The sequence below is a fragment of the Notolepis coatsorum genome, assembly GCF_963971535.1.
Source record: "Notolepis coatsorum genome assembly, chromosome: 6".
Taxonomy (NCBI): Eukaryota; Metazoa; Chordata; class Actinopteri; order Aulopiformes; family Paralepididae; genus Notolepis; species Notolepis coatsorum.
Window position 1 is genome coordinate 133,961,868 of NC_140170.1, and position 12,405 is coordinate 133,974,272.

The 12,405-nt window shown below is 46.3% G+C and overlaps 1 protein-coding gene across 2 annotated transcripts in view; it reads left to right on the forward strand.

The window, feature by feature from the left end:
- quob (quattro b) overlaps positions 1–12,405 on the forward strand; it is a 125,168-nt gene that overhangs the window by 70,882 nt on the left and 41,881 nt on the right. For both annotated transcript variants that reach the window (XR_014619792.1, XM_084316601.1), the window contains exon 7: positions 9,420–9,506. Coding sequence is in view for 1 of the 2 variants with exons in the window: in XM_084316601.1 (XP_084172727.1) it covers positions 9,420–9,506 (87 nt within the window). In the remaining variant the exon portion in view is untranslated. The remainder of the gene's footprint in view (positions 1–9,419; positions 9,507–12,405) is intronic.

Below are 12,405 nucleotides of genomic sequence, written 5' to 3' on the forward strand. Positions count from 1 at the left end.
GCGCTGAAAAAAGAAGCCGACTGCAGCGCATTTCCTTCCCTCCCCATTGGGATACATTGAAAAAAGACGCTTGCGCCAAGAAATATGAGGCAGGTGGATCCGCGCCCTTAGAGTGGAGACAGAGAGTGATGATGACAGTGAAATGGGGGCGTGTGGAGCTGGAGCACAGACACAACAGCCCGGCCCCCAAGAAAACAGGGTAAAAAAGACAACGAGACTGGGCGACAGACTGGAAAAAGAAAAAGGAAATATGATGAAAATTATCTGTGTCTGGGCTTCACTTGGATTGGTGATGTGGATCACCCAGATCCCCAGTGTGTGGTGTGCGGTGACGTCCTATCTAACAGCAGCATGAAGCCCTCATATTTACGTCGCCACTTAACGACTAAGCATGCCGAAGTTACTAAAGAACCCCTTGCATTTTTCAAATCAAAATTGGAGGACTTGAAAGGCAGACAAAATAAACTCCAGTTCCATTCATGTGGTGGAGCACAAAGGCATGCAAGGCTTCTTATCTCGCAAGTTACAGAATTGCTAAAAAGGGACTACCTCACACACTTGTGGAAGACGTGTGCCTGCCAATTGCCAAAGATATGGTTGAATGTATGATTGGAGAGAAAGAAGCAAAAACATTGGATATGATCCCGGTGTCCAACAACACGGTGTTGCGACGCATCGATATGATGTCCGAAAACATCCTGGCTACATTAGTCAGTCGCGTGAATAACAGTGAGTTTTATTCTCTCCAAGTAGATGAGTCCACTGATGTGGCAAATCTGGCCAATCTGTTGGTGTACATTCGGTACATTTTTGAAAATAATTCCCTCTAAGCACAGGTCTAATAATGACAACGATGTGTGTTCTATAATTATGATATGTGTGTAGTGTTCTGATAACGACTATTGGTGAAGCGATGTCGAGATTCATTTGGTTTGGCAGCGAGAGCTAGATTTGCGAGAAGCATGCAACTGCAGAGCCGCAGAGCAGACAGTTGTGCGCGCACAGTGCAATACTCCAATTCAGCCATTGGCAATTCAGCTGTTGGGTGGGTGGCGCTGCTGAGCGGTCCCCAGACCGGACTGAGAGCGCCGCTGGCTCTGCGGCTCTGCAGTTGCATACTATTGGTATGTGCTTCGTTGGGACTGGGAGGGGAGATATAATAGTCATCACGCAACGTTTATATTTCACGATAATGTTGCCGTCTCTCTCTGCCAAATTTCTCAGTTATTCGCTTGATATAATTAATACAAATGTCCAATATAACGGAATTTGTTAGCTCATAAAAATGTGATTATAACACACTGCTGTTTATTAATGTCCGGCCGACTGCCCACAGACACCTATTTGATTTAAAGTCAGCAGCAGCACGGAGTCTCTGGACTTATTTATTTATAATTTTTTATGTTTGCATTGCGAGCTAGGTCGGGAGGTGACAGGGGGTGCGCGGCCAAAAAAGTTTGGGAACCGCTGCTCTAAGACAAACTCTAACCTTAACCAACTTCGAAAGAGTGCCTAAGCTTAACTGGCGAAAGAACTTGCCGTCACGCTCTAAGACAAACTCTAACCTTAACCAACTTCGAAGAGTGCCTAAGCTTAACCAATGTAGAAACTTGCCGTCCCACGATTGGCGCTCATGTCACATGACCTGGCCAATCAGAGCGCAAAACGGGAACCCGGAAACGCGGATGCGTTGTAAAAAGGCTTCAAGCCGCCTGGCTACAGGCTGAACAGGGATTTAGATTGCGTCAACTAGATGGCTTTCTCCATTGCCGGAGGGTTAGTGGTTGCCAGATGCCTGTTTTTAAGTTCCAGCATAGAGGTAGGAGCTGGACAACACTGTGGTTCCATAGCCTGAAGTCCTATATAGTACAGGTCAAAATTGTAAAAAAAATCATACAGAAAATGAGTGTTTGAGAACGGTTTTGGTAATGTCAAAACAATGGACTTCTTCGTCTTCTTGTGTCACCCGCCCGTGTGGAATCTCTTTCGGAGTGGACGCTCGTTGGCTACAAAGGTGATCAATCATTTTCGCCATCAGCGGTGATTGTTAGTTCAGGACCGTTCATACCGGACGTGGTCATTTGACCGAGCGGCGTGTCAAATGACGCTTGCCGGATATATCGTCATGTAACTTGAGACCCGAAGCACGCAATTGGTTGAGTGTGTTGGCGATCGAAAGGCGGGATCGAACGGTGCATTGGATGATCGGCAAAAAATGCAGCCTGGAGCCGGCAGGCGAGCACAAAGTGCCGCTACGTGCGCACGGGCATGACGTGACATTAAGATGCTAAAGCTACAGGGAGCCACGGCAGAGTGACTGAAGAGCCGCGGATTGCCGACCCCTGAGTTAGTCCTACAGTAGTACTGCAGTTAAACTAGTTGAGTTGGGCCTACAGTTCTACTACAGTTAAAATAGTTGATTATCTGATTATCACATGTCCTCTTCACAACAGAACATTTTGATTAGTTTTATGTCTGATTGTCATGTTCTCATCAATGATTCAGCTTTTTTCCCCAATCGGCGACTGTGGTTTTGTCACCTATTGGAAAAGTACCCTATGCAATGTGTACTGATTTTAGTTAATGTAAACCCTCTCAAACATGCTACTTAGATTCACAGATAAATAATTAGTTGATGTGTGTCAGTGCTTTCTGGAAATGCAAATCAGACACGCACTGTAGAGTGAGTGGCTGGTTGATGCAGGTTCCTCCATGTTTACTGCTGATCAGTATCAGAAAAACATCAACAAACATGTATATCAATTAAAACAAGTATAAGCAACAACTAAAATGTCAAAGTTCAAAACTTTACAATCTTCTAATGGAATGAAAGTTTTCTGTAGTTAATTTCATTTGTACAGAGCATAATATTTAAAACTGGTTTTGCCAAGCTCAGATTTTACATGGGGTGTATCTAAAGCTAAGTAATCCTGTGACCTAGTACCATGTGCTATTGCTTAAAAGCTAAATTAGTAGGCTACTGTTGAATCGAAACATAGATGTAAAGATCAGAGGAAGGATATATGAAGCATGTGTGAGATCAGTTCTCCTGTATGGCTCAGAAACGTGGGCATTGCCAAAAAGGGTGATGGTGGTGTTAAGAAGCTGTGATCGGAAGATGTTGAGGTATGTGGCGGGAATCAGATGGCAGGATGGGAGGACCAGTGCCGAGGTGGATGAGATCTGTGGTGTCAGGAAAATTGCTTTCAAGGTGAGATATGGACGTCTCAGGTGGTTTGGACATGTGAGAAGATCAGAGGAGGGGGGATGTTGAGAGGGGTGGAGGAGATGATTGTGGACGGGCGGAGGCCGAGAGGGAGACCGAAGCAGACGTGGAGAGGATGTGTTGAGAGTGATACGAGGGATCTGGAGATAAATGTAGACATGGCACAAAACCGTGCCCAGTGGAGTGGAGTCATCGTCCGTCCAACCTCACTGTAGTGGGAAAATAGGGAAGTAAAACGAAGATGATGAATAATAATAATATTGTTAATATTACTATATTAGTATTCATAATATTGGTATGATTGTTATTATTATTAGTATATAATTGTATTCACTAGAAGTTAGCACAATACATATGACTATTCTGATCATAGGTTTTACTCTCCACTCTAACTCCCCACCTGAATGAATGAATGAATGAAAACTTTATTTAACAGATTGCAGAATGGGTACAATACAGTATGGCTCAATACACACAATTGTTAAGGAGATGCAGACCAGAGAAAGACTTTCGTCTTGTTTACATCAGGGTCCCCCATTTTCAATTCATAGTGACATTTATGACATACACAACATACATGACATTTATGGCATAGGGACATGCATGACATACAGGCATTTAGTACTGTTACATTTGTGACATATACGATATGCAAATATACAGTACTGTTACCCATAGATCCTGACAGAGTATATACATATGGGGAGGGGACTGTACATTAGGAGGGGGTGGATGGGTGGGAGAGAAATATACATATGGTGGGGAGAGAATATATACATACGGTGGGGAGGAGACTGTACATTAGGAGGGGGTGGGTGGGTGGGAGAGAAATATACATTCGGTGGGGAGAGAATATATACATGCGGTGGGGAGGAGACCGTCTATTAGAGAGACAGGGGTCCCTGAGATATAGATCTTGTGAAATGGGCTGCAGGGCTTGTTGAATTAGAGGATCCTTGATGTGAAGAGGTTTTTTGAAAACCTACTGTACATTCAACACCATAGCACTGGCATACAACTGCATTCACAATGTGATCCAGAAATCCACTAGAGGGTGCCATTGTCATGTCTTTTGTTTTACCACCATGGAGGTGAAGTACATAGTTTGTATTAGAGTACAAACACAATTCCTTTACTTAGGAGAAAGTAGAAATACCCTGATATAACAGAATTAAAGTATTTTATATGGGATGTTATTACATTACAGTAGGCTATCTTTAAAAAAGAAAAAAGTGATTTATGTTATTACGTATCAATAGTAAATGTACTTTTATATGACATTATTGTATTTCATTGCTTGGGAGCGTTCCTTGCGTGCCAAGATTACTGCCTCTTTAAAAGGTTGTCAGGCTTGAACATTGAACGATAAACTCATCATATAGCCTCCACCTCCCTCTATGAGCCCCACCAATGAGGAAAAAATGTACTTCAGTAACATCTTTACATTAAATTAAATGTTTGTATTAAGTATATTTATCAATAGAAGAAGAACTTGCACAGGAGCTTAATATCTTAGAAATTAATAAATGTTTGCATATTGCTCTTGTGATGAAGGCAATTGTGACCCAGCCCAGCAGTTGGTGGCTCATGTCGGAAAATCCGATTGTGGGAAAATTAATTCAATGTTTTTGAATGAAGATATGGCTGCTATAACGTCCCAGCTTCTGTGTGTAAGGGACATCCCATAGTGGGATAGGGCGCACCACCAACCCCAGCAGCACATGATATGATAATAATAATAATAATAATAGGCTACACGTTTTATGTCACCACCATTGTGGAGTGAGGACCGAGTTTAGTCGGTTTCTCTTTGATGACCCTCCCGGAGCTCGGATAGGAGTGGGTCTGAGGCGGCCAGAGGATGTAGAGCGGAGGGGTCTTGAGGGTGTGTAGTTAGAGACCATTGACCGGAGGTAGGCGGGAGCCGTTCCCTTCGCTGCGCGATATCGAGGACCTTGAAGTGAATTTCTGCGGCGATGGGGAGCCAGTGCAGGTCCCTAAGACGTGGGGTAACATGGGCTGACTTTGGTAGGTAGGAGATCAGGCGGGCGGCTGCATTCTGAATGAGTTGAAGAGGCTTGGTGGCAGTGGTCGGTAGACCAGCGAGCAGTGCATTGCAGTAGTTGAGGCGGGAGATGACGTTATCAAATCAAATCAAATTTATTTATAGGGCCCGACAACACACGTTAATGTCCCCATGGGCCGTACAGGTCTTCTTTAAACAAGTCAAGAAGAAAACATAACAATAAGTCAAGAACAGAACAAGAACACCATAAGGTCCAAACATTTTTAGATGAATGCAAATAAATGAAAGAATGCAAGCACTCCCAGACATACCCCACGCGAAGGTAAGGAAAAACTCACTAAAACCTAACAATAGGGAAAAAAGCTCCACAGGCAGTGTGGAGGAGAGAAACCTTAGAAGGGCCATTCAAGGGGGGATCTCCCTTCTTAGATGTTGGTGATAGTAGTGTTGCAGACGGACAGTTGGTAAGCATGCACTCATGTGTGTGGTGAAACACAGATGAGTGCATGCAATAGCAACTGTACATTTTGAAAGATTAAAGATAGAGCTAATAGCGATAGCAACTGAACATTTTGAAAGATTAAAGATAGAGTTGATAGCGGATCTATTTGAGGTTATGAGGCTTATTTTGTCAGGGAGGGGCGGATCCTTCTGACGTTGCTCAGGAAGAATCAGCAGGTTCTGGTTGTCGCTGCGATGTGAGCAGAGAAGTTCAGCTGGTCGTCGAGGACAACACCAAGGTTCTTGGCGGTCGGGGACACGGTCACAGCTGCATTCTCGACTGTGATGGAAAGGTCGGTCAGGGGGGAGGATTTGGCCGGCAGGTGGAGCAATTCTGTTTTGCTTAGGTTCAGTTTGAGGTGGTTGGTCGTCATCCAGGCGGAGATGTTGGACAGACAGGCCGAGATCCGCTCAGAGACGTGGATATCTGAGGGAGGGAAGGAGAGGAAGAGTTGAGTATCATCGGCATAACAATAATATGAGAAGGCATGAGACGTGATAATGTTATCTAGTGATTTAGTGTAGAGGGAGAAGAGAAGGGGTCCTAGGACCGAGCCCTGGGGGACACCCGTTCCGCAGGGGGCGGGTGGCCGACAGGGTCCCTCTCCATGACACTTGGTAGGAGCGGTCATTGAGGTATGATGTCAGCCATGTCAGCGCAGAGCCAGCCACTCCCATTCCTGCGAGGGCCACGAGGAGGATCTGATGGTTGACTGTGTTGAAGGCTGCAGATAGATCTAGGAGAATCAGGACAGAGGAGAGGCCTTTCGCTTTTGCTAAGTCAAGTGCCTCTGTGACCGCAATGAGGGCCGTTTCTGTGGAGTGGCCAGTCCGGAAGCCTGACTGATTAGGGTCTAGGAGGTCATTCTGTAAGAGATAAGCAGTAAGTTGGTTGGATACAGCACGTTCAAGTGTTTTAGAAAGGAAGGAGAAAAGAGAGACAGGACGATAGTTGCCTGTGACGGTGGGGTTCAAGTTTTTTTTTTTTTATGAGCGGTGTGACTCTGGCTTGTTTTAGGGAGGTGGGGACCACCCCCAAGTTGAGGGAGGAGTTGATGGTTGCAGTTAGGAACGGGAGGATGTCTGGTGCTATGGTCTGGAGGAGTGGGGAGGGTAGCTGATCCTGCTGGCATGTAGTCGGACGGTTCAACGTTACCAGTGTCAGGGTCTCGGCTTCTATAATGGGAGATAAAGATGACAGAGTGAAGGATGAGGTTCTCGATTCAGTATTTGGAATGGGTGGGGGTTGGGAGAAGGAGCTGCGGATGTTCTCCACTTTTTCCTCAAAGAAGATCGCAAAGTCTTCGGCAGAGAAAGATGAGGGAGGAGGGGGTGGGGGGGGAGTGAGGAGGGAGGACATGGTAGCATGCAGTTTGCGAAGGTTCTTTGCAGAGGCCTCGATCCTATGGTGAAAGAAAGAAGCTTTGGCATTAGTAATGATTTTGGAGAATGTTAACAAGAGGTTGTGATATGTGTTGATGTCAGCAGTGAGGCGTGACTTTCTATACTTCCTCTCAGCTCAGTGAATGGCGCAGAATGAGTTAAAAGTATTATTTTTATTAGCAAACATTTCTAAAAAGTATAATTTCAATATATTTAAGCACATCTTAAGTACAGTTTTTAACAAATGTAGTATATTTTCTGAATGCATACAAATTATACTAAATTATGCTCGATATTGGCTTTTTTACCGATACCGATATACCGATATTGTCCAACTCTTAATTTCCGATACCGATATCAACCGATACCGATATAAAAACGGAATAATTTCAGGTAATTAACATTACATATCTCTTGTCGTGTAATTAACACAACATTATGCATACTTTGACAATAAATAAAATAATAATTTGTTCTTACTTGCTTGCCTGGGTAAATAAAGGTTAAAAAAAAAACTTTGCCGAAAACCGATACCAATATTTTCCGATATCACATTTTTATGCCAATATCGGCCGATAATATCGGTAGGCCGATAATATCGGACATCCCTATAAATTATACAAAGTACACTTAACTCATTCCCCACCGGGAATTAGACGGAGCCCATCATAGCACTGCCACGCTTTAAAAGATAGGAGTGCGTCACCTTGTTTGTAGAGCTATAACTATATTCTATATTATAGCTATGGATACAATACTATGGCCCATTTGTCATCACCTATCTATCGTTCAACATGTGAAAAAGAATACATTTTTCCCTCCACACGTTCCTGTGTTATACCATGGTGAATATAAGTATCGTTATAGCGTGGTCTGGGGTAATTCCCGAAACATACGTGAATCCTACTCTAAGCAATGCCGTTTCTCGCCTGTACACGCTATTATTCGTAAATCAAATCTATATCATAGGTATTATGTTTCATCATGAATGCATGAAAGGGGGGGGGGGTCGTTTCTGATTATTTGATTGGCAGTAACGACATTCGTATTAAACACTAAAAACGCTGATCAGCTGGATCGGTATAAAAGCATTGCAGGATCAAGCTAAAATTGACGTCAGATAGTCCTTACCTGTGATCGGAAGTATTCCAAAAATAATATTCCAATTGTTTGATCACCATCTGGTACATCCAATGTCCATTTGGTCAATGGCATAACCCACCACAACATATGGATCGGGGATATTTGACGCGCTTCAATGAAACCGGGAGAACCGCTCCATTCGCCCGACAAGGAAAAGTTAAACCGGAGACATTTGGCCATTACACAGGCCAAGATACAAGGTTTCAAAGGGTGCTCGATACCGCCGTCTAGCTGGATGCGGCCGGTATTGCACTTTGGCGAACTCAGACTCATTCCCTATGGTAACACCAAGGTCCCTGGATGAATAATGAATACAAATATAGAAAAAAAGTCAACTCGTTGTTGGCGGGGAATGAGTTAACGGTGCTATAGATCATATTTCTATGTAGAGTAATCATTACGATTTTTTTTTAATAAATCGCTTTCCCCCCAAACAATTTTTTTTTATCCACTTTGTCTCCTTATTTTCTATTTTTCTCCCGTCCCAATTTCATGTTTCCAATTCTCCCCTGTCTTGAACGTTGCTCGACTATGCCCCCCACTGGTTGGTTGTAGGGAGGATAGAAGCCTTGCATCACGTGTCCCCTCCGGTACACGAGGAGGCAGCCTGTCACATCTTTTCACCTGCCAGCGCGGACTCTCATTGGCGAGTGTAGCGCATGGGAGGCTCACACTACCCCCGCCACTTCCTGTCTCTGCTGTGCAGTCGTCCCCCAACTGACCTGTAGGAGTCGCTGTCCACAATGTCCAATCTCTACCACCCATCGACTTCCACCCGCTGGCTCTGCCAATTGAGCCAGTATGACGGCCGGCCCAAGCCGGAGGCAATGCTGACACCCAGATTCGATACCGGAGTCTCTTGCATTGGTGACGAGCGCAATCTCCACTGCGCCACCCAGCCGCACCCCCAAACAATTATTGATACATTTTTTTTATTTATCATTTAAAGAATGTTGGTGCATCCAAAATGAATGTTGTTTACATGTTACATGCATGTTGTGATTGCCTTCCCATTTCCCCACATGGAATGCACCTGATTGGATACATGATATGCTGGTTGGTGCTTTAGCGTGACATCTAGTGGCTGAATGTTATATATAGCACCTTTTAACTTATTTTTTTATATACTTCCTGCTTTAGGAACAGGCTCTCCATGCGGTCCACAGTATCCTGTTGCTGGTGGACAAAGACACCTGTCCCCGTCCAGAGAGACAGCCTGGCTTACAGGTCAGAAACACAGCATATCACCCTTCTGTTTCTCGTGTCATCCTACTTTTGAAAAAGATGGTTATCCTATAACCCTAGTTATATGAGTAGATAGCGAGAGCTCTGCTCTATGGGAAATCCCCTTTAGCATACTGTAGGGCTACTTGAAAGAATTTAGCTACAATGCACCTGCACTTGTCCGGCCACGCCCACTCTCGCCCATGCACTTAAGAGAGGGGTGTGACCGTACTTCCGCTCTTCCCTAGTCTTGACCGTTATCCGGAAGACAATTAGGGGTCCTCAGTGAGTGAGAGCAGAGTGCTCGCTATCTACTTATATAACAAGGGTTATAGGATAACCTTTGTTATATTTCGTAGATAGCTCCCGCTCTGCTCTATGGGACATAGGAGCGGAGCAGGGCGGAGAGCCCGACAAATGCACCCGCTGAGGTCCCCTACAACCATCAGAGGCTATACAATGCAGTTTTAAGGTGTTTCAGGTCTAAAAATGGGTTAACCCGACAGGTAACAAGAGCAAGGCTCGACCTGTGCCTGGAAGACCGGGAACTACACAGGAGCGCCTAGAGGGGGCTAATACGCCGCACTCAGACGCCCCCCCCCCCACCTGCCGAGCGGGGAGGGAGGGGTGAAAAGAATGGAGAAAGGAAAACCTACATAACAGTTTGCAGAAAGGGTACAATATAGTACGGTTCAATGCACACAACTGTTAAGGGGATGTAGATCAGAGGAAGACGTTTGTCTTGTCCACATCGGGGTCCCCCACTTTCAACTCGTAGTGACACTTATGACACACAACATTCATGACATCAGCCCCTGTGGCGTCTGGCCCGCCCCGGCATTTCCCCCCCGGAAAAGCCCAGGGCCCTTCGGGTTGAACAGAACATATCTGTGACCCGGCGGACATCGGGTTGAACTGATCCGGTCCGGTGCGACCAGGATGAGTCTCGTGCCCTTTCACGCTGCCGCTCCTCTTCAAAGGAGAGGGGGATAGGTACACGTTTCCATCAAAACCTCACAGGAAGCGCCACCAAGACGGTCTGAATATGCGAACGCACAGCTCCAGGTGGCCCACCTAATAGGCGTGAAAACCCCCCTGTCGACGCTTGATCTGCCCCGTCATTTCCCCCTGGAGATGTACGCGAGCCCTCGAGCTGGCCTAGTGAGCTGGTGCTCGGCAGAGACAAAAAACTCCTTCCCGGCTGACCGCATGAAACGCCATTCATGCCGTTGGACAGACCAGGGCGTGCTGGCCCCAAGACAGACCAGGGCGTGCTGGCCCCAAAAGGCTGTTTCAAATAAACACCTGAGAACACACCTGGGCCAGTCGCTGATACCGGTCCCGTAAGACCAAGCACTGATATTGAACAGCGTTCGGGCACGTAAAACCTGAGAACGGTGGCGGGCGAATTCTGACAAGAAAGAGCCCCCACAACGTTTCTCCCCCCTGTCTGGGTAGAAACAAGAGGGAGTCGGTCCCCGAAAGGACCTGACACAGGGTTTATATACAGAGCCTGGGGAAAAACCATCCATCACAAATTCCGCTCACACGAGAGGGGAAGACGCCAGGTTTATCCCGGAGAGACCTCCCAATTGACATCGTGAGTCGGGACCTGCCACGCAGAACTCAACTCACGGATATATCTCTCGAGCCAATAAGGAAACGTGAAGCCTGCAACGTTTTCAATGGCCGCACAGGGTTTACACACAGAGCCTGAGGACTCATATGACTAGGGTTACAGAATAACCCTCGTTATACCCTGTTTCAGGTGCACGTCCAAATATATTAGGGCGACATCGCTGAAATATTGGGAGTAAGCACCACCTATCGCATCCCCCGTGGGACCGCAACGATGGCCTGCCTTGCCAACAGAGATTGAATCTTATCGGCCAGGGCTGTCACTGCCGTGGACTCCGATAATAGAGTCTGTTTCAGAACCCAAAAACGGAGGGCGAGGGCGTGCAAATTGCCACACGAGCCCTGGTCTCAACGTTCCCTCCATCCACACCGACATGTGGTACTGCTGTAGCCACATGCGGTAAGAATCACAAAGCAGCCTCGCAGCTCGGGGCAATTGCACCCAAGGGGGGGGGGGGGGGGGGGGGCTGCTGAGCATTGTCCCGTTTCAGCCAAGCGATTAGCCTGCCGGGGACGCTGCTCTACGGCTGGACATGCATAATGTGTGGTCTTCACTCTGTCTTGGGTGAAAAAACTCCCCACATACCGGCAGCGCCAGTCCTGCAATGCCTACAAAGGGAAAAAACATACGCCCTACGGCTTCATCCCACAAGATAGACATTTGTCTACTTGACATGAATTCTTATAACTAGAGTTACAGAATAACCCTTGTTATATGTTATATTCCCGTATATGTTCAAACATATTTGGGTGACATTTGTTCCAACCAAACAACGACCTGGGTGCCTGTGACGTTTTACAATGGCCGGGAACCCCAGCCCCCCCCCCCCCCCCTTCCCCACGACGAGCTGGGTATGCAAATATTTGCCCTAACGTCGGGGGAGCCAACGGAGTGGAATCCTACGTACCAGCGTGACGCTAACGAAGGATCCCCAAATGAAGAAAGGCGCGCTCGTTTTGAGCTGCGTCGTCCCCCTCCATCGCCAGTATTATCCGGGATACAAACATCCCAAGGGGAGGGTTTATCCTCACCCCCCCCCCCAACCAACCTCACGTAAAAATTAAAGCATATATGAGGTGAAACAGACAACGGCGCTGCTAGCCGTGCGCTGTGTTTACAATGAATAGACACATAAGCGTGTGCACGCTTTATCGTCTTGAAAACACCCAAAACACACCAACTAACCATCGAACCGGGGCTAGGCTGCCGTGCCTGTTTAAAAGACACTTGGAGCTCGGCTGTTTCATAAGCGAAAAACGTATA